Source organism: Myotis brandtii, unplaced genomic scaffold (genome assembly GCF_000412655.1).
Source record: "Myotis brandtii unplaced genomic scaffold, ASM41265v1 scaffold84, whole genome shotgun sequence".
Lineage (NCBI taxonomy): Eukaryota > Metazoa > Chordata > Mammalia > Chiroptera > Vespertilionidae > Myotis > Myotis brandtii.
In genome coordinates, this window is record NW_005371410.1 from 1 (window position 1) to 21,695 (window position 21,695).

At 43.4% G+C, this 21,695-nt stretch overlaps 1 protein-coding gene across 2 annotated transcripts in view; it reads right to left on the reverse strand.

Annotated features, from left to right (window-relative positions):
* Nucleotides 1-5,093: 5,093 nt before the first annotated feature.
* LOC102249510 (rho GTPase-activating protein 25) overlaps nt 5,094-21,695 on the reverse strand; it is a 49,071-nt gene continuing 32,469 nt past the window's right edge. The window contains exons 2-4 of one of the 2 annotated variants that reach the window (XM_005884632.2): nt 20,943-21,142; nt 11,383-11,470; nt 5,094-5,947 (exon numbers count right to left, since the gene is read on the reverse strand). In XM_005884632.2, coding sequence (XP_005884694.2) covers nt 5,766-5,947; nt 11,383-11,470; nt 20,943-21,142 — 470 coding nt within the window. In that variant the 3' untranslated portion in view covers nt 5,094-5,765. Of the gene's footprint in view, nt 5,948-11,382; nt 11,471-20,942; nt 21,147-21,695 lie in introns of both variants that reach the window. The other variant, XM_014532088.1, reaches the window with a different exon arrangement.

The following is a 21,695-nucleotide window of genomic DNA, read 5'->3' on the forward strand; positions in this document are numbered from 1 at the left end:
CCAACCTCTATCCCCCAGCCCCCCCCCCCCGCTCACCAGGAGAGTCTTGCCCGCCCCTCCTGCTCCCAGCTTCACCCCTTCCCACTGGCCCTGCCTGCTAAGCATTGGTACCTGCTACCCGTGGGCACAGTTCCAGGAGCTTCCCCATCCCTGACAAGGGAGGGAGGAAGGGGAGCTGGGCTAAGTGTCTGTTGGAGGAAGACCTGAATCACACAATAGAAAAGAAATACCTTTCTTTCGGAGCTTGTGGATTTTCTTCCTGAAATTCCAGCCAAAGAGCAGTGCCAGAGAGGGAAAGCCACAGCCCATTGCCCGCTGCGGCATCCTGGGAATACGAGGCAGGCAACAGCGAGGAATCGCAGCCTCTGCTGGGCCAGCCTCAAGCCTTTCCTCCTCCCCAGGCTGGGAGAGCCACCCTCTCTCGCCTCCAGACCAGCACATGCTTGTAAATACTGCGCGGATTCTGACTCCAGCACAGAAACTCTGGGATCTGTAGGCACCTGCCCCGGGCCCTCCCTTCCTCCTTCCCACACCACTTCCCCTCCCCACTCACCTTTATTCACATGACTCTTGGCTTTTAAAGAGTGAACATAAAGCTGTCAGGGCCCACAATAAAAATAAGTGCCTCCTTTTACTTAGCAGCTAATTGTCAACTGCCATTCAAGGGATACCACGGAGGTGGGTTAAAAAAAATTCCCTCACGCAAGCCCTTACCAGCATTGCCCCATATATCAAAGCATCTGGCAGGAACACAGGATTTCACTTAGCGTTGATGAAGCCAGCCCACCCTTCTCTGGGAACGCTTTCACAGTTGTAGGTGGTTCGGTCAAGCCTTCAGAGAGAATAGCCTTGGAGGTGGGTTGTTGGCTCAATGGAGATGCTTTTCCCCCTCCCGTGGAGATGACTTAGCAAAGAGTGCAGCAACCCTACCAGACAGGCCCAGGAGACTTGAAATGGACTTTTGGCATCACGGGGGTAAGAGATGGGGGTTAGGGGTGGGGGTGGGAGTGAAGCTGCGATTGGCAGGAGCAGGGAGGATTGCCAGGAAAGGCCCTGGGCAGTGCGATGCTGCCAACCAAGAGTGTTCATCCCTCCATTCACTCCTAGGCCAGGAATAGAGGACTCATCTTGGACCCACATTCTCCTTCATTTTGAATTCACTCCCAGGTCTGGCAATGTTACCTCTCAAATGCTGCACAGACCTAGTCACTTCTCTCCATCTCCACCATCACCACCCTCTTCCAAGCCACCTTAAAATGAGGACCAACATCTTTTTCAGGGCTCTCTTCACTGTTGTCACCTTCCTCTCAGTCCAGAGCCTGTTCTTTCTGTCACGGGACATTCGCACATGCTATTTCTCTAACAGACACTTCCTCTTCCTCTTTCTCTGCCTAGTTAGCCTCTATTAGCCTTTCAGATTTAAGCTTAATCATCACTAGTTCAGGGCTTCTCTGAATTTCTTAACAAATACAATTACCCCCTCCCCCTCACCCAGCACCCCCCATCTTATCATGTGTTTTTCCTTTGTGGTATTTTTTTGAGTTGTAGTTACATGGTTTTCTTTGTGTGTTTTTAAAATTAATTTCTGTGTCTTCTACTATACTATGAGATCCCTGAGAGAAAGGACTTTGCCTTTTTTTCTCTTCTCTTCCTTCCTCACCCCTCCCACCCCTCTCTCTTTCACTGTTGTACCCCTGGTGCTGGTACAATGCTTGGCCTATGACACATTCTCAAGAAACATTTGTTGAGTTCATGAATAAACTTGTATCTATCTGGTGTTAGGATCTTGGGGAAGAGAATGAGGGAATTAATGAAAATGAGTTTAAAAATCGTCCCTTTTAATGTCCAGTTTAGCTAGAGAGAAAGAACCAGAACACATGGAACAATGAATGACAGACACAGCACTCTCTCACAAGCCACACTGTGCTACAGATTGTGAAATCATGCTCTGAAGGACAAGAGAACTTCAAAAATGAGAGGAAGCCAAGGAACTTAGGCACTTAACAATTCCATACTTATATACCCTATGCCTAGTGTTGGCAAACACACAAAGACGCTTAACACATGGGACCTACTAGTACTCTTGGGCCTTATTATCTGGTTGGGCTGAGCAGACCTACTAGTATACACAATTTAGTGCAGTGCTTATGCGCCCAGCAGTGGCCTGAGAAATGCCTCCGATGGCCAGCCTCCGGAGGAAGAGGGCAGAACGGGTCCCGACTGAGCAGCAATTTGCAATGTGAACTGCCTGATCCCTGGGGATGGGACAGAGACCAGGTTTCAATGTGGGGATCCAGCGGAGACAGAACCCTCTTACTAAAAGGAGGAGGTGTTTTGAAGAAAACGGGCAGCTATGAGCCTGAGAACAAGTCACCAGTGGTGGAGATGTGATCTCCTCTCTTCCCTTTATCCTACTTAAATTGCAAAAACCTGGAATTGCAACCAGAACTTCTGGGGAAGGTGCTGCTGTCTAAGGTGTGACAGTGTGATTGATAGCAAGAAATATATATTTGGCCTTTGACTCGTTTCTTGGCACAGAGCTTGTAAAACTCTTGGAACTTCCATTATGAAAGTTATAAAGGTATCTTTTATCTTTTGGAAAGCACCAGATGATGAGAGGGTTGCAACTTTCAATCCTACCCTCTCAACTCAGAAGTCAGGGGAGGAGAGAGGGCCCGGAGGTTGAATCAATTCCCAATGGCCAGTGATTTAATCAATCATATCTGTGTTATCAGGCCCCATAAAAACCCAAAAGGACAGTGTTCAGAGAGCTTCTGGGTTGGTGAACACATGGAGATGAGAGGAGAGTGGAGCTGCTGGAGAGGGTATGGAAGTGCCATGTCCCTTTCCCCATACCTTGCTCTATGTATCTCTTCCATCTGGCTATTTCTGAGTTATATCTTTTTATAATAACTGGCATATAGCCAGTAAACTGGTTTCTTGAGTTCTGTAGGCCACTCTAGCAAATTAATCAAAACCAAGGAGGTCATTGTTGGAAATTCCCATCTATCGTCAGCCATCCTGGAGCACAGGTGCCAGCTGGACTTGCCATGACATCTGAAGTGTGTACGTGATTGGGGTCAGTCTTGTAGGACTGGGCCCTTAGGCTGTGGAATCTGATGCTATCTGGGTAATGTCAGTACTGAGTTAAGTTGTAGGACTCCCAGCTGGTGTCTATGACGCATAGGAAACATCCACACACTCGCATTGGAATTGGGTCCTGAATCAGATAAGGTGAGAGGAATGCTCAGGGCCAGCTACCAGGCAGGAGGAGCCACAGGGAAGAAGCTGGGTATGCTGTGGAAACCACGTAGGCCATCTTTCCCATCAAGGGAGAAAGGAGGCCAGGAAGGGGACTGGGGCAGGAAGAGGCCTTAGCTTTGCAGAACTGTCACTAGAGTGACTTCGAAAAGTTGGGATTCATTACCTGGGGAAGGTAGATGACTACTGGGGTCTGAAAATACCCTGCAGTTGAACTCAAAATTATTTTGTCTGAACATATCTTTGAAGAGAGTATCCAAAGCTTTTATTGAATTCTTTAAGGGGTCTATGAACCCTAAAAAACTTCACTAAAGCTCATCATTAATGTGCTTAAAGGAAGATCATTCTAGAGCAGCAGTTCTCAACCTGTGGGTCGTGACCCCGTTGGCGGTCGAATGACCCTTTCACAGGGGTCGCCTAAGACCATCCTGCATATCAGATATTTACATTATGATTCATAACAGTAGCAACATTACAGTTATGAAGTAGCAATGAAAATAATTTTATGGTTGGGTCACAACATGAGGAACTGTATTTAAAGGGCCAGAGGGTTGAGAACCACTGTTCTAGAGGGAGCAGGCCACTTACCGAATAATTTTGCAGATAAGGTGGTAGTCATTTATCAAAGTAGACAGCCTAGGGGAGTAGAACACAGTGCTGCTTGGATAAAGGGGACCATTCCTGGGCCTATTCCTTTAATAAACATTTATTGAGCACCTACTCTGTCAGGCACTATTTAGATTCTGGGATACAGCACTCCCCCAGATAGAGGGGAAAAATCCTGCAAAGCAGATTGAAGCCTTCATTCTAGTGAGGGGAGACCAACTCAAAACAAATGAGTAGACTATTTAGCATGTTAGAAGAAGGTAGGAAAGGAGAAAAATGAAGCAGGAAGGGGGGATAGGGAAGGCTGGGAGAAGGGTGGGGAAGGGGTTCAATATTAAATGAGATGGTCAAGGGCAGGCTTACTGAGGTGATGTTTGAGCAAAGACAGGAACAAAGCAAGAGACCAAACCATACAGCTACCTGGGGGAAGAGAATTACAGACAGACAGCGCAAGGACCTTGGTTCAGAAACATTGCCATGGTGTCTGGAGAAGATCAAGGAGGCTGGTGAGTTTGGAGTGAAATAAGCACAGGAGGAGGTACTGGAAGACAAGGTAAAAGGTAATGGATGGGGCAGACTGTGCACTGTGATTCATTATAAGCCTTTGACTTTTCCTCGAGGTAGAAGTGAAGCTATGGGACAGTGTTGAGTGGAGGAGGACCTCCACTGACAAACAGGTTTAACAGTTCATTCTGGCTGTTCTGTTGAAGACGACTGTAATTCAGACAAAACAGTATAACACCTCACAGGAAGGTACAGTGAAGGTCATGAGCAGTGGGCAGGTTCTGGGTGGGAAAATCCATAGAACATTTCACAAATGAGGCAGCAGCAGCATTCTCAGACTTCTCAGTGGTTGAGGGTGTGTGCCCTGCCCAGCTAACGGCACCAGGGGATCTTTACAAGTGGAAGTGAGCTACATACAGAGGCAGGAGCCCTGGCCCTGCTGCTCCATGGCTGGATCCCTTGGGCAAATTATTTACTTCTTCAGGACTGAAGTTTCCTGACTTACAAACAGGAAGAACAAATGTCTGACTTGCCCCGGGACCTCAGACTGGACTCTGCTATCTTCAAATGCCTTCTCATCCTGAGATCTATCATTTGGGTTCAATGAGAGGCTTGAAGAGCATCTGAAATGCCACAGCAAAACCAATCCCTGTTCCTTGAATAAATAGATCGTGCTGTACTCCTCCCTTGGACTTTCCCCAGCCTACAGGACTTATGCTTGACTTTCTTAGGATGTTGGCCTTGGGGAGGGAGGAGGGAGAAATCCCCATGTGGATAATGACACAGTAAAGCAGTGTGCAGTGGCAGGGCCGAGCCGAGCACAAGGGATACAGATGTTGGCTACAGCACACAGGCAATATTTTGACTCAGAGGAGGTATACGATTAGGCAACATCCATGACCCTTGTCAATGCAGACAGCCTAACGTGCTGGGCTGGGAAAAACAGAAAATGTCAACCATTTCACAATCCAGGGCAATAAGGAAGGTTGAAGCTACGTTTATGCAGGCTGGATAGCATATAATAGAGCTTTAGTATATAAAAGCTTCATCTCAGCCTGATTAGCACCATAAAATTATTGTGTTTGGGAATTGGGAAATGTTTAATGAAACCATGTTATTCTTTTTTTGTAATAGGTTGCCGCTGTTCAGGATGACTGAGGCAGGCACTCCTGAGTTTGGCTGTCCCATCCAAATTACTTCTTTTCTTGTAGCCCCCACATGGCAGGTCACAGGTCCCAGAACTGACTTCCTGCCCCAGACCCTAGGTTCACAGGTGGACTCCAGACATCAGCTGAGATCACCTGGGGCAGGAAGCTAGAGGCTTGACAATGAGCATGGCCTCAGAGTTGTCCTCTGGCCTTTGGACACTGTTCAAGGAAAGATCAAATCTAGAGCTACTTCCCTCCTATCCCAGAGATGTTACAGACACCTGCCCACAAAAGCCTGCCAGGGTCCTTACCTCCAGAGGGTGTGCCAGCGACTCTCTTAAGGAATTTAACCCATTCCTCCATCTCCGCCTGGGAGCTGGCCATGAGGACATAGGAGTCCTGTCCCGTGCGACTCTGGTCCCATGAGGCTAGAGGAAGAAGCAACACTAATGAAGGTCTTAGAGTGGAAAGGGGCTGGAGCAGGAAGAAGCAAAGAGAAGTGAACCTGAATTGCTTCCATGGTTCAATTAAACAATCCTTCAAACAACACCAAAGCATTATCTACTTTTCCTCAGTGGCACTGAATATCTGTGCACCCTTATTGTTTTTGCTGACGCTCTAGTTCTCTAGACAAACACTGACCACAATGGCTTGCAGTCAGGGAGGGTGACTTGGGCTGACAGCTGCTCCTGTAGAGGACAGAAGCCATTTGCTACCAAAAAGGAAGAGGAAATTCATGGGGCAGGTTCCGTATTAGAGGAGACAGGATCACCCCATACAAGTTTGAAGACTTCGTTCAGTTCATCATGCCAATCATAGTTTCCTAAGCTACCCTTGAATTCAGTTGTGGGGGTGGGGAAGAGAACAGCATCTCAGGAGGGAGGGACAATAAACGTATGTGTGTCTTTCTCATGAAATCGGTGCTTTCTGCTCAGATTACTGCTCTCCCGCCTGTACAAGACATTGCAAATGTTAGGTTCTCATTCATATTTAATTGACAAATGAAGTTTGCTAGGATTTTATTTACCATTTTTTACTTTAAACACAAGATTGTAAAAGGATATATGTAGTATTTCCTGAATTGATGTTCTCAAATGGACAAAATGGTGGACAAAATGACAGGGGTTGGAGAGAGTACGGGAGGAGACCAAGAGAGAAAATGAGAGAAAATATAATAGAGAACAATAGGGAGAGAGAAGGAGGAGAAAAGAAGAAGGAGAGCATCAAACATGGGTCTTGGGAAGGACAAGAAAATAATAGCAACCCTTTTCAATTATCAGATTCTATTAAATTTCAAAGGCCTTTGCAGACATCAACCCAATCTTCTCTCAATGTCAGGGCATTTCCCTCAAAGAGAGCCTGTTTTAGCACCATATTTGTGGACACTCTAGTTCTCTAGACAAGCACTTTTTCTTTCAGGAAAGCAAAAGACTTTCAATTCCCACCTGTTCTGGTCTCTTGAACCCATCTTAATGTCACCAAGCCACATCTTCTTTCATCCTTTGTGATGACCTAATCCTGAATCTATGTTACCATTGGGTCATCCGCTGTTCTAACCAGAAGTGTCAGTCCACGGAAGCCCTGGCTATTCAGGAACATCCTGAGATCCGGGTGTTTCCAAAAGTAGAATGGGAAGTAAAAAGTTCTCAAGGCAGAACTGAAACATTCCATAGAAATCACAATTTTCCTTTGCTTTAGTATCATTTCCACTCCACAGATAATGTAACTGAAGCCCAGAAATTCACAGGCACCTGCTCATTGGTACCCAGTAAGTTACTGCCAAACTCAGGGCAGGGCTACTGGTCTCCTTTCTTCCAAGAAGAGTTTCCACTAGGCCATATTGCTCCCAATTTTGGCCAAAATTTATCTGGTGTCCTTCCACACCCCAATCCATTCTGTTGTTAAGAACTGCCTTTCGGTTTACCCTGATTCCTGAGAGATCCTTCAGTGTGACCATGGCAACCCCATGGAGAAACATCCAGCTCTCAAGATGTTGCAGAGTGGCCAAGGCTTCCATGGACTCACACTTCTGGTCAGGAGATCTGATAACCCAATGGCAACATAGATTCAAAATCCGGCCATCCCATAGGGTAGAGAAGGCGAGGCACAGTGATATTAATATAGGTTCAAGAAACCAGGTCCAAAAGGCTTTTGAATATCTTTTGTTGCCCCATAAAAAAATGCACATGGAAGTGCTAGGATGAGCTCTCTTTGGGAGAAACTGCCTAACATTAATACAAAGCCCATGAATAGCAACTCTGCCCTCAGGGACATGTTTTCTCTGACTTAAACAGTTTGTTCAACGTGTCATATATTGGGCTATTTTCCTTATCAGAAAGAAGCCTCCCTTCTTTTCTTCCCTGCTTGAGCAACTCCTACCCATTTTTAAAAACCTAACTCAAATGTCATCCTCTCTAGGGATATTTCTTAATATCATTTCTTCCCACTTCAAAGTAAGTGGGGAGTCCCTATTCTAAATCCCTTAACATCCTATCCTTACCTCTCTCACAGCAGTAGCTAAATTATCCTGAACATCAGTTTCCTTATCATTAATATCTAGGCAATTATTTGATACTAGAGGCCCGATGCATGAAAATCATGCAAGAGTAGGCCTTCCTTCCCCCTGGCTGCTGGTACCAGCTTCCCTCTGGCACCCAGGACCCGGGCTTCCCCCCGGTTTCATCCGGAAGGACGGAAGGACATCTGGAAGGACGTCTGGTCTAATTAACATATTATGCTTTTACTATTATAGCTGTCCAAAACTAAAGCCTGCTTTTCCCCCCAAAATTTGCTAGCTGCACAAATCTCAGCAAATACATCCTTCCAATTGTTTAGGCAAAAACCTTGCAGTCAACCTTGGCTTCTCTTTCCCACATCCAATCTATCAGCAAATGAAGTCCTGTCTACCTTCAAAATGTATCCAGAAATGATTATTTCTCACCCCTTCACCGTTCTCATTTCTCACTTGCATGATTGCAATAGCCTCTTCACTGGTCTCCCTGATCTGTCCTTGTCTCTTTTAATTCTCAACTCAAAAGAGTGGAAAAACATAAGTCAGATCATGTCATTTCTTTGTTCAAAGCTTCCCAATGGCTTCCCATCGTTATAGCATAAAAACTAAACTTTTTACAACTGCCTGCAAGTACCAGTAAAAGCTGTGTTCACCTCTGACTGAATCTCCTACTCTTGTTTCCTGTCATCATTCCACTGTAACCACATTGGTCTCTTTGATGTTTCCTGAACATGTGAATAGGCTCAGAGACTTTGCATTGACTGTTCCCCTTCCTGGAATGCTCTTCCTCCAGACGGGCACTTGGCTCACTCCTTAAGGTCCTTGAGATTGCTCCTCAAAGGTCACCTTCTCAATGATGCCTACTCTTCCTGCTCTATTTAAAATGACAAATCAACCACTGTCATCCCCATCTCAACCAGCACTTTGTCTTTCTTTGCTTCATTTTTTTCATAGTACTATCCCAGCATAAAAAACTATACAATTTACTCATTTATTTGTTTCTCTTGTCAGTCTCCTCCCATATATGGCTATATGCAGGCTATTTTGTTCTTTGCTGGATTCCCAGTTCCTATAATAGTGCCAGGCTCATAGTAGATGCTCAATACATTTGTTGAATAAGTGAATGACATCTAATAAGGCAGTATGAGAATCAAAGGCAACATATGCACTGGAAGAAATAACCCCCTTATCCCTGGGGACTCCCTTTGGGTAGGAGACCAGATATTTTTCTGCAGGAGGTAAGAACGGAGAAGGAAGCTTGCCCTAAATTTTTGCCTGTCCCAAATAAAGAAAAACATAACTGCAAAAAATGACCCTGATTAGCAGGGTCATTTCTTATGCCAGCAATGGCCCCTGAGAATCATCTTGCACAGGAGAATGACAAAAAGAGGGACTGAAAAGTCTCTGCATCATAATGTAAAGAGTTGTATCTTGGAAATAATGGCACCTTTAGAAAAATTGTTCCCAACCTTGCCATGCTTTAGAATTGTTTTTCTTTACGAGACCGTGTGTGTGTGTGTGTGTGTGTGTGTGTGTGTGTGTGTGTGTGTTTTCTAAGAATTTCCCCAGCAGCCTGCACGTGTGAGTGAAAATGAGAGAATAAATCTTCATTTTACCCCAGCACAGCAATCTCTGAGGGTACTGGACTGGTGCAAAGACCATGGTGAGTTTGCAGTTGGCGTTTTCGGTAGAGCTACCCTAGATTGAAAATTCAGGCTTTGAAACACATGTGACCATGGATGGTGGCAACCCATGAATGGTGCTGGGGAGGGAATCCTGGGAAAGAGGTGGGTTTCCCCAGAGAGGAGAGGCTAAAAAAATAAACTCTTTCTCTGAGGAGGAAGAGAGATGGATAGACCTTCAGATAAAAAAGCAAGAGAGGACCCATGAGGAGGTTCCCTGGGAAGAGCAGAATTTAAAAAGAAATATTTGTCTTTGTTTTATATGAATAGTCATAGCCAGTTTTAGGATTCGCTTCTACATTATAATTTCCTCTAGCTCTTCCCCAAATATCAAACACTTACATGGCATTAATTGTATACCAGACACTGTACCAAGTGTTTCGTATATATTTCTTTATTTAACCCTCACTATTATCATCATTGGCCCCATTGTACAGATTAAGAAACAGAGGCAGGGAGAAATGAAAGAACTTGATCACAGTTACACAAATAGTAAATGGCAGGAAAAGGTTTTGGACCCGGGCAGGATGGCTCCAGATGGGGCACATCTAACCTCTCTGCGACACTGCCTTTTCCATCAAGTTTCTTATGCATTTAGCTGCCTCAGCTGAGTGGTGAGGGGGGAGCTAAGGGAAAGGGTGCTCAGGGGATGTGTGGCCTGCCCTGTTGTGTCAGCGCGGTGCAGCTGCCTGGCTGCACAGCCTAAGCAGCAGACCTGGAGTTCCTGGTGGGGCCGGGCTGGCAAAGGAGCAAGAGACCTGGAGAAGCAGCCTAAGTGTGATGGATTCACGCAAATACAAACTCGCCCTGAGACAAAGCAAGGCAAGCTCCCCTTGTCCCACATGCATTCCAGGAAGGTAAAGTGACTCTTGTTTGGGAAAAGCACAGTCCCGTGAGCTGCTAACATGTTCCATAGGTGAATTGCAGCACCTGACACGAGCTAAGTGCTCAGCAAGTCAGAGCTGTCATTCCTTGTTAGGTCACATTGAACCACAGGAGAGACGGTTGACTGTCAACTACTTTCCACCTACCAAAATGGCAATTTCACATGGTTCAATTTAGAGTTTAATTTTAATGTCCCACTCCCCTTCTAGACTGAACTTCCTTTAGTGAGCAGGGATGATGTACTTTCCAGATCAGTGTCCCAGCGTCTAGTCATGGAACACCTGGCTCCAAGTCCATGCTCAGGGAATGCAGACAGAGTTGAAAGAATGCGCACCCACTTAGTTTGCTTGCTAGTTAATGAGCTAGTATGGTTCATTGACTATATACGGAATTACTATGCATTCTTCTTTTGTTTGTTTGTTAATCCTCACCTGAGGATATTTTTCCATTGATTTTTTTAAGAGAATTGAAGGGAGGGGGAGAAGAGAGAGAATCATCAATGTGAAAAAGACACATCGACTGGTTGCCGCCCACATGCACCCCAACCAGCGCCAGGGACTGAGCCTGCAACCAAGGTATGTGCCCTTGACAGGAATCGAACCCACAACCCTTCAGTCCGCAGGCCTGTGCTCTAACCACTGAGTGAATTGGCTATGCCCTACTATGCATTCTTATTAGGTTGGTTGGTTAGCTGTTGACAGACTCACTGAATATAGCTTTGACTTATAGGATCCAGAAGAAAATAAGAATGTAATATACCTCTGGCCCACCTTTTGTCACTTACCTGGAATGACTTCAAAGACAAACTTCCCCGCTTCTTCTGGGTTTGTGGCAATCTCCTTGATTGTACTTCCGGGTAGATACATACAACCCTGAAAGATCAAAAGTCAGGCCTTTACGATGGGCAGCAATTGTATCACCTATTAGCTAACATTAAGTTGGAAGACAGGTAGGATAGTGATGGGATGGAGAAGAACATGGAAAGCTAGGCCCTTCTGCTATTCAGGCCTCAATCAAATAAAGTGGTAGCTATCGGAGAGCAAGCTAGGTGTCTGGAGAGAAAAGGATAAGGTCCTGACAGGAGAATGAGCTGAGGGGGCATCTTCACCAACACTTGCCCCTTCCCACTTTTCCAAGGACCTGACTTCCTGGACAAACCAGATATCAGGTCTTTGTGAAGGCTGGGTGGACCATGCTACCTGCTGGGCTACAAGAGGGGGCATTAAGTGCTGAGCCACAGGTAGTCATTCAAAGGGATGGAGTTTTCCCCCTTGCTAAGCACCTTGAATATATTATTCATTTAGTCCTTCTAGCAATCCTCCAAGCAGGATGTCATTATGCCCATTTATAAGGCAGAAAACTGGGGATCAGAAAGGTTCTGTAATTTGCCCAACATCACAGAGCTAGTAAGTAGCAGAATAGTAATTCATCTCAGAAGTGAGTTCAAAACCCCTTGTACATGAAGATGCTATTAGACAAACAAGTCACTCTCACCATGGGTACTAGTATGCTTGAGGCTTTACCATTCACAGTACATGGTCACAAGCCTAGCTCATCAGATCCCCGCAAAGCTCCATATCAAGAGCATGGCAAGATTTGCCACTTCTACTTTACAGATGAGGAAACTGATGCTTTGAAAGTCCAAGTGACTGCACGAAGAGACATAGTGATTACGTACTACATTAGTTACTCATAAGTTACATCGCACTGGCTGTTGGAGGTAGCATGTCTGATTCTGAGCTGAGTAGACATGTGTGTCTTTATTCTACAACAAAGTGTGGGTGAAGAGGACAGGCAACAAAGAAGCTATGAAGGCAAGAGTCTTAAGGAATTCTCAGATCAGATCAGGACCCCGAAAGAATAAATGTTTATTAGAATGTCTAGAAATAAAAATGTCTAAGAATGAGAAAGTAGAAGAAAAAGAAGAAGAAATGGAGGAAGAGTAGGAGAAAAGGGGAAAAGGAAAGGAAAATGAAGGAGGGGGAGAAGGAGGAGGAGACGAAGAGGGCAGGAGAAAAAACTAAAAAAAAATTGTCTATAAAAGGGAAGTCTGCATTTCCTTTTACATTTCTCTAAGTTCATTACTTAAAAATAACCTCCATCTACATGGTCCTCGCCATCTTTAAATATCAATGGTCTCATAAAAAAAAATGACCCTGAAGTTGTGTTGTTGAGGCATTACCATCTTTAAATATCAACGGTCTCATAAAAAAAAAAAATGACCCTGAAGTTGTGTTGTTGAGGCATTTGCATGACCTATGGCACCATTTTCAGACAGAAGGGAGCATTGCCAGATAGGAAGGGGGAAAAAGAGGTACCTGCCTCTCCCAAGTGCCTCTCTAAACTATTATTTGATAACCCAAATCATTTCACCCAAAAATAGTAAAATAAAATACCATTTATTGAGCAATTACTAGGTGATAGGCTCTATGCTAAATGGCCTGAATATATTATCACATATAATCTTCAGAAGAGCTCTATGAGGGATAACTGATATTTTTCTCATTGGAGAGATAAGGAAGTAAGGCTCCCAGAAGTTAGTTAGCTGATTCAAGATCACAAAGCTAGTTAATAGGAAAGCTATAACTTAAACCTTGGTCAGTGGGATTCCAGAATTACAAGTTAGGCTTTATTTACTGCCCCCATTTCCTTGCTGGAAGAAGTAATGATCAGAGTTAAACTAAATCACACCAAGGCATAAATGACAAATTGCAAGCCATTTCCTCATATTGAGCACGACAACCTTGAACAAGAGAGAGGAAGAGTAGAAAATACGGAAAAAGACATTATTAGGGATGGGGTGGGGTGGGAACAGTGAAGGGAAGGAAGTATTGTCCCAGAAAAGAAAGGGTTTAAATTGCCTATGGCCACTTTTGCCTATTTGACAAGTAGATTGGGGTAAACCCTGTACAAAGATGGAAGGAGGGAGAGGTTTATGCTGGAGGCCACAAATCCTACAGCAATGATCATGGGGAGAGAGGTTTGTCAATGGTATACCAGAACCCGGTTATATTGGCTTAGAACTATTATATTTTCAGGAACTCTGTGAACCAATTGTTAAACACGGCATTATTAAAAGTTGTTATATAAACTTACAAAGCAATATTTTATATTAAAAATAAAGTTAGTAGTACTAAGAATTCACCACTTCCTAATTATTTACTATATTTAACCATGATTTTTGTCCATGTGGTTATTCACATCTAATCTATTTATGTGATAGAAATTCTATATAATATCTCTTCTTCTCAACTCTGTGTTCAGTGATGTCATGTTAGTAGTTTGAATCAGCCATGGTAGGAGTATTTACACCACAGAAATTAGTGTGAGCCCAGCAGGCATGGTTCAGTGGTTGAGCATCAACCATGCTTACAGTCAGAGGTCATGGTTTGATTTCCGGTCAGGGCACATGCCTGGGCTGCAGGCTCGATCCCAGTGTGGGGTTTGCAGGAGGCAGCCAATCAATGATTCTTTCTCATCATTGATGTTTCTATCTCTCTCTCCCTCTCACTTTCTCTCTGAAATCAATAATATATATATTATATATATACATGAAATGCTTTTTAAAAATTGGTGTGAGAATTAGACAGACCTTTCTGAGACCTCAGAGGAAAAAAAAATGCACAGACTGCCTTCTATCAAGCCTAGAGGTTCTCAAAAGCATACACATAAGAGTCCATCTTTAGCATTTTATAAGTTATTTAATCATTCTCCGTTGTTGGACATTAGGTCCAATGTTTCTCACTGTAAGTAGCACTGCATATATTATTGCTTTTGGACAGGTTCTTAAAACCAAAATGATTAGATGTGATATTTTTTTGGCTCTTGGAAATATGGCCACATTGCTTTGTAGAAAGGTTGCACCAATTACATGCATATCATCAGTACATTTGAGGGCCCTTTCATTTGATTGCTCTTAGATTTGGGGGTAGCTTCCCTTTTTGAGGTTTTTAGGGGTCAATGTGCATGTGTTCTTTTTAAATTGACAATGAATTTATATTTTTGTCATAGAAAAATTAGAAAGTAGACCCAAAAAAAGGAAAATTAAAATTATGGTAACTCCAGTACTCAGAGATAACCACAGTTAACACTTCTGTGTTTCTCTCCAGGCCTTTTTCCATAAATACACATTCATGATTTTCCCCCTCAAGAATGGGATTACTATACACATAATTCTTTGTTATAAACGGCTTTCTTTTCCAAAACAATTATATTATGGATGTCTTCCAATTTCAACAAGTATTAATTTAAGGCATCAAAGGCTGAAATGTATTCTATTGTATATAACGCATATAACTATATCTATATCTATATCTATATCTATATCTATATCTATATCTATATCTATATCTATATCTATATTTTCCCTGATATAATTTAGCCCCTACCATTGTTTTCACATCACTGTTATAAACAACACCCTGGTGAAAACCTGTACAGGTAAATTTAATTGCCTACATCAATGTTAATTTTCCACTTAGGTTAAATTCCTAAAATTAGAAATGCAGGGTCAAAGGGTTTGGTTTTTTGTTTTTGTTTTTTAAAGAAAGACAGATAAATTTTACTGTGATTTAGTGGCACAAAAAGCACAAAAGAGAATTAAAACGTTAGTTAAAAGGCACAAAGGAACAGGGAACAGGAACTAAATTAGTTGAAGCAAATTATCTTATGGTTGTAAATCAACAGGGGTTCAGATAGATGTAAGGAATTCACTTCTGCTTCAGAATAGTTGTTTTTGCTTTTAAACAATAGGACTGGGCCTGTTCCTGGGGGAATTTAGATACTTCATTGCCAATCTTCAATTAAATGAAGAGCCCCCTCTGACTATAAGTATAACCTGATCAGTTTCTTGTGGCTGAATTTTGGAACTGATCCTACCTTCCCCGCACCCTTCTTTTTTTAAAAACATATTTTATTGATTTTTTACAGAGAGGAAGGGAGAAGGATAGAGTCAGAAACATTGATGAGAGAGGAACATCGATCAGCTGCCTCCTGCACACCCCCCACCGGGGATGTGCCCGAAACCAAGGTACATGCCCTTGACTGGAATCGAACCCGGGACCCTTCAGTCCGCAGGCCAACGCTCCATCCACTGAGCCAAACAGGCCAGGGTCCCCTCTCCCTTCTGATGATTGGGTGACCCAGAGTTGATTCCTTAGTGAATTTCTCCTTTAAGAAAATATCAAAGAGAAAAGATATAAAGAGCCACCTAAAAAAATGTTCAAAAGGTCTTATTGTATTTGAAATGGAGCATGGGACCAGTGAATTGGGAGGCTGGGATAGAAGGAGCTGGACCATTTCTCCTCCTCAGGCCCCCTGTACATTTGGGTGCTAGGAGGAAGGGTAATGGACAGGTGGCAGAGGAAGGAGAATGGTCCAGGGACGTTTACACCTGTGCAGAAGCAAGGGTGCAGAACTGGACTGATCAAGAGAATTGGATAGCCGTCCCTCTGTCTTTCTGTCCATTCCAGCCAGATATACCAGAAGGGAGCGGGCATGGCTACAGATTCCAGTCCCACATGGGGTTCTGTGAACCTGGGCAAAGCGTTGGAACTCGAGTCTCTGTCCCCTTGTCTGCAAAATGGGACTAGTATCTTGTGCTCTGCATAACTCAAAGGTTTTGGGTGTGGATCAAATAGACACCAAGTGTGAAAATACTTTGCAAAATTTAAGATGTTTAAAAAAGTATCCTATTAACGTGAGAATGGAGTTCCTGAGCCTGGCTTTGTATTACATTCACCCAGTGTGAGCTTTTAAAGTTTACATCTTATCTCCTTGGGCTCCTTCCCAAGGAGTAGGGTCTGAAATCATTAAAACACACACACACACACACACACACACACACCCCAAAACAGAATTATAGAAATAAAAGAATATCAATAGAACCCAGATGGCATGGCTCAATGGTTGAACATTGAACCAGGAGGTCATGGTTCGATTCCCAGTTGGGGCACATGCAGCCAATTGACGATTCTCTATCATTGATGTTTCTATCTCTCCCTCTCCCTTCCTCTCTGAAACCAATAAAAATATTTTCAAGAAAACAGTATCAGTAGAAGTCCTTTAAATAATGATGATATAATGCATATAACAATTATGATGGGCTCTGACAGAGAAATAGTTCAAGGTTTTGCTTTTGCTAATCCAGTGGCACCTGGTCGCTCTCAGGCTCAGGTGATAAGGAGCCTTAGGTAACAGGCTTTCCTAGGGGTTGGTTTTACATTGATGCTTGATCCTCCTTTCGTGAAACAGGAAGGCAAGGAAATAAACGTACAGTAAGGGACTTCTCTGTGCTGGGAATGACGGTGGGTAATTGGGCAATTTTCAAGCATTCAGTGGGCCCCACGAACTCCCAGGCCGCTGGAGGGTTTGCATTTTTAAAAGGCATATTCCTCTCCAGAAAGGTGGTATGGATGATGATTTCCACCAGCTGTGCATGAGAATTCCTATTCCCTACAACACTAAAATGTCTAAAAAATCTTTGGCAATTTGATTACATAACAAATCCTTGCCAATTGGATAAGGGAGCAGTAGTATCTCATTGGTTTACATTGTATGTTTTTTAATTATTAATGAGATTGAACTTTTTATGTGCATTTTTTGTCCATTGCATTTTTGGAGAAATTATCCACTTATGTCATTTGCTCATTTTTCTATTGAGCTGTTTCTTATAGTCTTTAAAGAATACTTTAAATATTAAAAGTATTTGTTTGTTATATGTACATAAGCAATTTTTCCTGCTTATTATTTGACTTTTCGTTTTATTATGTTGGTTTTTATGTAAGGTATGGACATTTTAATTTATGCAATTAAATTTGCTTTCCCTAGTGCTGTCTCTGTTGCTATGCTTATAAAACACCTGCCTCCCAAAGATTTTGAGGATAACTACATTTTCTTCTAGGATTTTTATTAGCTACTTTTTTTACATTTAAGTCTTTAATCCATCCAAAAGCATGAATGGTGTAAAACATAGTGTGGAACTATGCCATTACTTTTTCCAAAGAACTTAGCTCATGTCTGTAACTTTCATTTCATTTTAGGTATTTGAAATGCCTGTGAATCCCCAAACAATGTTAACTGGTAGCATAATAAAAGTACTCTATTTTGAATAGATTTTTCTTTATCTTAATGAAGTAATTATGGATATATGAAAAATCTACAAGGATATCCTTTCAATTCTTGTTTGTAATAATAATATAGAACCATCGGCCCAATGGATTATAAAATGTCCATACAATAGATTATTTTACCACCAATAAAAATTACATTGTAGAAGAATATTTATATAATGGACAATACTCACAACATATTGTTAAATTTTTAACTAAAGAATATTATTATGTTGACTTTGCATTTAGAATAGACAAGTTCCTAAATGTATATATATACTTATATATATATAAGATTTGGGTAGTTATTTTTGCTAATGGGATCATTTTTATTTCCTACCTTATGCTTTCCCACATCTTACAAATTTCCCATTATGTACACATATAGCTTTTGTAATCAAAATATACATATTCAAATAAAGTAAAATATTCTTTCTAAGAAATTCACTGTATTCCTAAAAACTTTTTTTTTAAATAAACTTTTTATATCTGAAATTATTATTTAATTTTACCCAATGCTTTTTTCAGCCATCAATTTAGGGGTTGTGTAGTTTTTCTCATTTGATATATTGCTCTCTACCTATTGACCAAATATATTAAGAGATTTCCTACAAAATAAACCCTACTTGTCATCCTGGAAGCAGCTTTATCTAATTTTCCCAAACTAATGTAATCCTGAGAGGACTTTCCAGACTTAAGGGAGAGAAGCTAGGACCTTCACTAATTTATTTCACCCTTTGACATCGTTTATGCTTTTTCAAAACAGAATTTTCTTACACATGTTACATATCATTTGATCCTATGACAAATACAGGCCAGGTATGATTGTCTAATTTTACCAAAAAAGGGGGGTGTCCAGAAAAATAAAATAAGTACATAGTCAGATGGTAGTAGAGCCAGGAAAAGAACACAAGCTTGGAGAAAGCACACCCGTCACCCTCCACACCTCACGGAAGTAGACCCCGCTGAGCTGTCCTTTCTGCTCATTCTGGAAAGCCCACACATTGTTGCCATCTCTCTTGCTCTCTGCTGATGGGAAGACTTCCGGCATCAGCTATCAATGCACCAGTTACCACGCTCTGAGCCTGTAATTACTTGGATCTGATAGAACTGGGTTGTTCATAAAGTGAAGGAAATCTGGTCACCACGCACAGGACACTGAGCAAGAACCGGGTCTGGGGGGAGGGGGGCGGGGGTGGAGTTTCTGGCCCTTTTGTGGCCTCTGAAGTGACAGACATCACAGCCCCCACTGGAGGGCCTTGTTAGCCAGGGGCTGCTGACGCATCATGGATCCTTAACTCTGTCCTTAAAGAGAACTCTTATTACCAAAATGACAGTCTCATTTCTTCACATACCCTGCCAAGAACCCCCAATATCTTCACCCTTCCTGGGGCTTTCTTTCTGGTTCCGGAAGATTCTAGAACAGTGGTTCCCAACCTTTTTTTAGCCATGCCCCACCTAAGCATCTCTAAAATCCTGATGCCTGCCCCCCTCCCCCTGTGACATATAATTCCTATTATTCAAAAAGTGAACTCCTATTCACGTGGAGGAAGCCTAAAAGGCCATTAACTTGGTCTGAACAAGCTTCCAAAGACCATGGCATCCATGAAAGAGAAAAATAAAAGAACGAAAGGACAGTTGAAGTACTGAGGAAGAAATCACTAAGAAATTGTTAAAAAAAAAAAAGTAATAATAATATGAAATGATATAAAAAATAGCAAATAACGTTTCAAAACAGAGAACTGAAATGCATAAATGTCACAATATATTTTTATATGCTGTATATGAAGCCCCTAGAACCTTAAGAAATGCAAAAAATTCACTGTTAATAACTCATTCTCAAATTGTCCCTTAAAAATCAACTTGCCCCCTGTGGGGCATGTGCCCCACGTTGGGAACTACTGTTCTAAAGTCTGTCTTCCACTTCCAGAGACATGAGATCTAGATAGGGTGACCAGTTGTCCTGTTTGCCCTGAGACAGAGTTTAGACCTGGGGTCCCAGGGTAATTGCTAAAGCACCCCTTTCACTCTTATGCAGCATGATGGCCACGAGGATCAGTGATGCAGGGAGAAAAGATCTAGGCCCAAGATTTAGGATCAAAGCCCTCTAGCTCCATTGGGAAATCCTGTTTGCTCTGCTTTCAAAATATATCAGGCATCTGACCCATTTCCCTCCAGCTCACAATTCCCACTGAGATTCTAAACATTATAACCTCTCACCTTGTGCCTCCTTCCTGTCCCTGAATCTATTTTTGGACATTGTATCGACAGCCATCTTTTTACAACATAAGTCAAAGAATGTCCCCTTTCTCCCCATCACCCTCAGTGTAAACACTCCAGCCCTTATTATGGCATACACTAGCTTTTGCAGTGTGTGTCCCAATCCTTCCCCCTCCGCAACCTCTCTGACCTCATCCCCTCTGATTCTCTTAATCCTTAGCTCTGCTGGTCCCACACCGCCCTCCTTGCTATTCCGCACACGTGCTCCGCCTCAGGGCCTTTGCACGGGCTAGCCCCTCTGCCGAAAGTGCTCTTCCGCCAGAGATGTGCCTGACTACTTGTCTCTCCTCCCTAGTCCTTGCTCAGATGTCACTCTCTTCACAGATCATTCTGACCATCCTTTTTAAAATTGTAACACCTCCCTCAAACGCTTGACCTCCCCCCTTAACTCATTTTATTTTTTTCGCATAGAACTAGTGATTTTCCTAACAAACTGCATACATTTTATTTATTATGTTTATTCTCTGCCTTTCCCTTCATCTTCTAAGTTCTACATGGCAGAGATTTTTATCTATTTTACTCACTGGTTTATTCCAAGTACCCAGAACACTGTCTGGCACATAATAGATGCTCAATAAATATCGATTGAACAAACAAATACATGAAAGCCCCCAAATCCATTTTCCTGACCCCCAAATCCACTCCCTCTGAGCCCCCATACTCAGCATTACCATCAAGACCACGTTGCCAGCCTTGACTTAGAGGTGCCCTTAGGAAGGTCCATGGCGTTCACCTGGGGTTTCCTGGAGGAGGGTCACCCTGTCATCTTTGCAACTCAGGTTACTTATCTAGAAAATGGTGAAAAGGAGAGAGTAACCTCCTCTCAAATAAATGTGTGTCTAGTCCCAGTACGAAGGCCCCTGGGAGTTGATAGCGATTTAAGGGGGCTCCATATCCGCCTCCTGCAGGCCTGGGGACAGGGCCCTGGTAATGGGGACAGACAGCCTGGCAGTACCTGTGGCTTCGTGTCCTCTTCGTCCTTGTAGTAGTAGAGTTGCTGCGCCCTCAGCACGAAGTACCTCTGCTGCCAGTTTTTCACGATGGACCGCTGTTTCTTCAGCCAGCCCATTTTGATGGGCCTTTCCAGCGGGTTGGGGGTGGACGACAGGTGGAAGGCTGCCATCTGCTCGCCGGTCATCACGCTCCTGGACCGAGCTATGGAGAGGAGCAGACAGGCAGACTGACTGAGGGACATGAAGCAGTGTGCAGAGCGTGGGTGGAGAGGCCAGAGAGGAACCCCCGAGGGGGTGGAGAGGCGGCTGGGGCCCCAGCCAGGTCCTGCTCAAGGGTCCAGATCTGTATCAGAGAAAATTCCCCTGTGACCCAGAGAGCTGCCTGCTCCCGCCCAGGCCAAGGCCGGCCGAAAGGAGCCCGAGGAGGAGGGGAGAGCCCGCGGCCCAGCGTGCACGCAGTCCGGCAGCTGGCCTCGGCCCCCTCATTCTGCAAAGCGCGAGATTGGCTGGAGACTTCTGAAGAGGAAGTGGCCGCAGCATCTGACAAAAGGTGCTTCCTTTTTCCTGCGTGGGCGTCGGTATCTGACAAGAGAGAGAAAATAATGCCTCGCTCTGAGGGTGCAGGGTGAGTCCCACGCAGCTGCAGAGGCACCGGAAGCTGCCGGGCATTCTTCACCCAGGGGAGCTGGTGTGTTTCGCTCTGGTCTCACCATCAAATAGGGCCCTTCCCCAACCGACCCCCCCAAAACACAGGC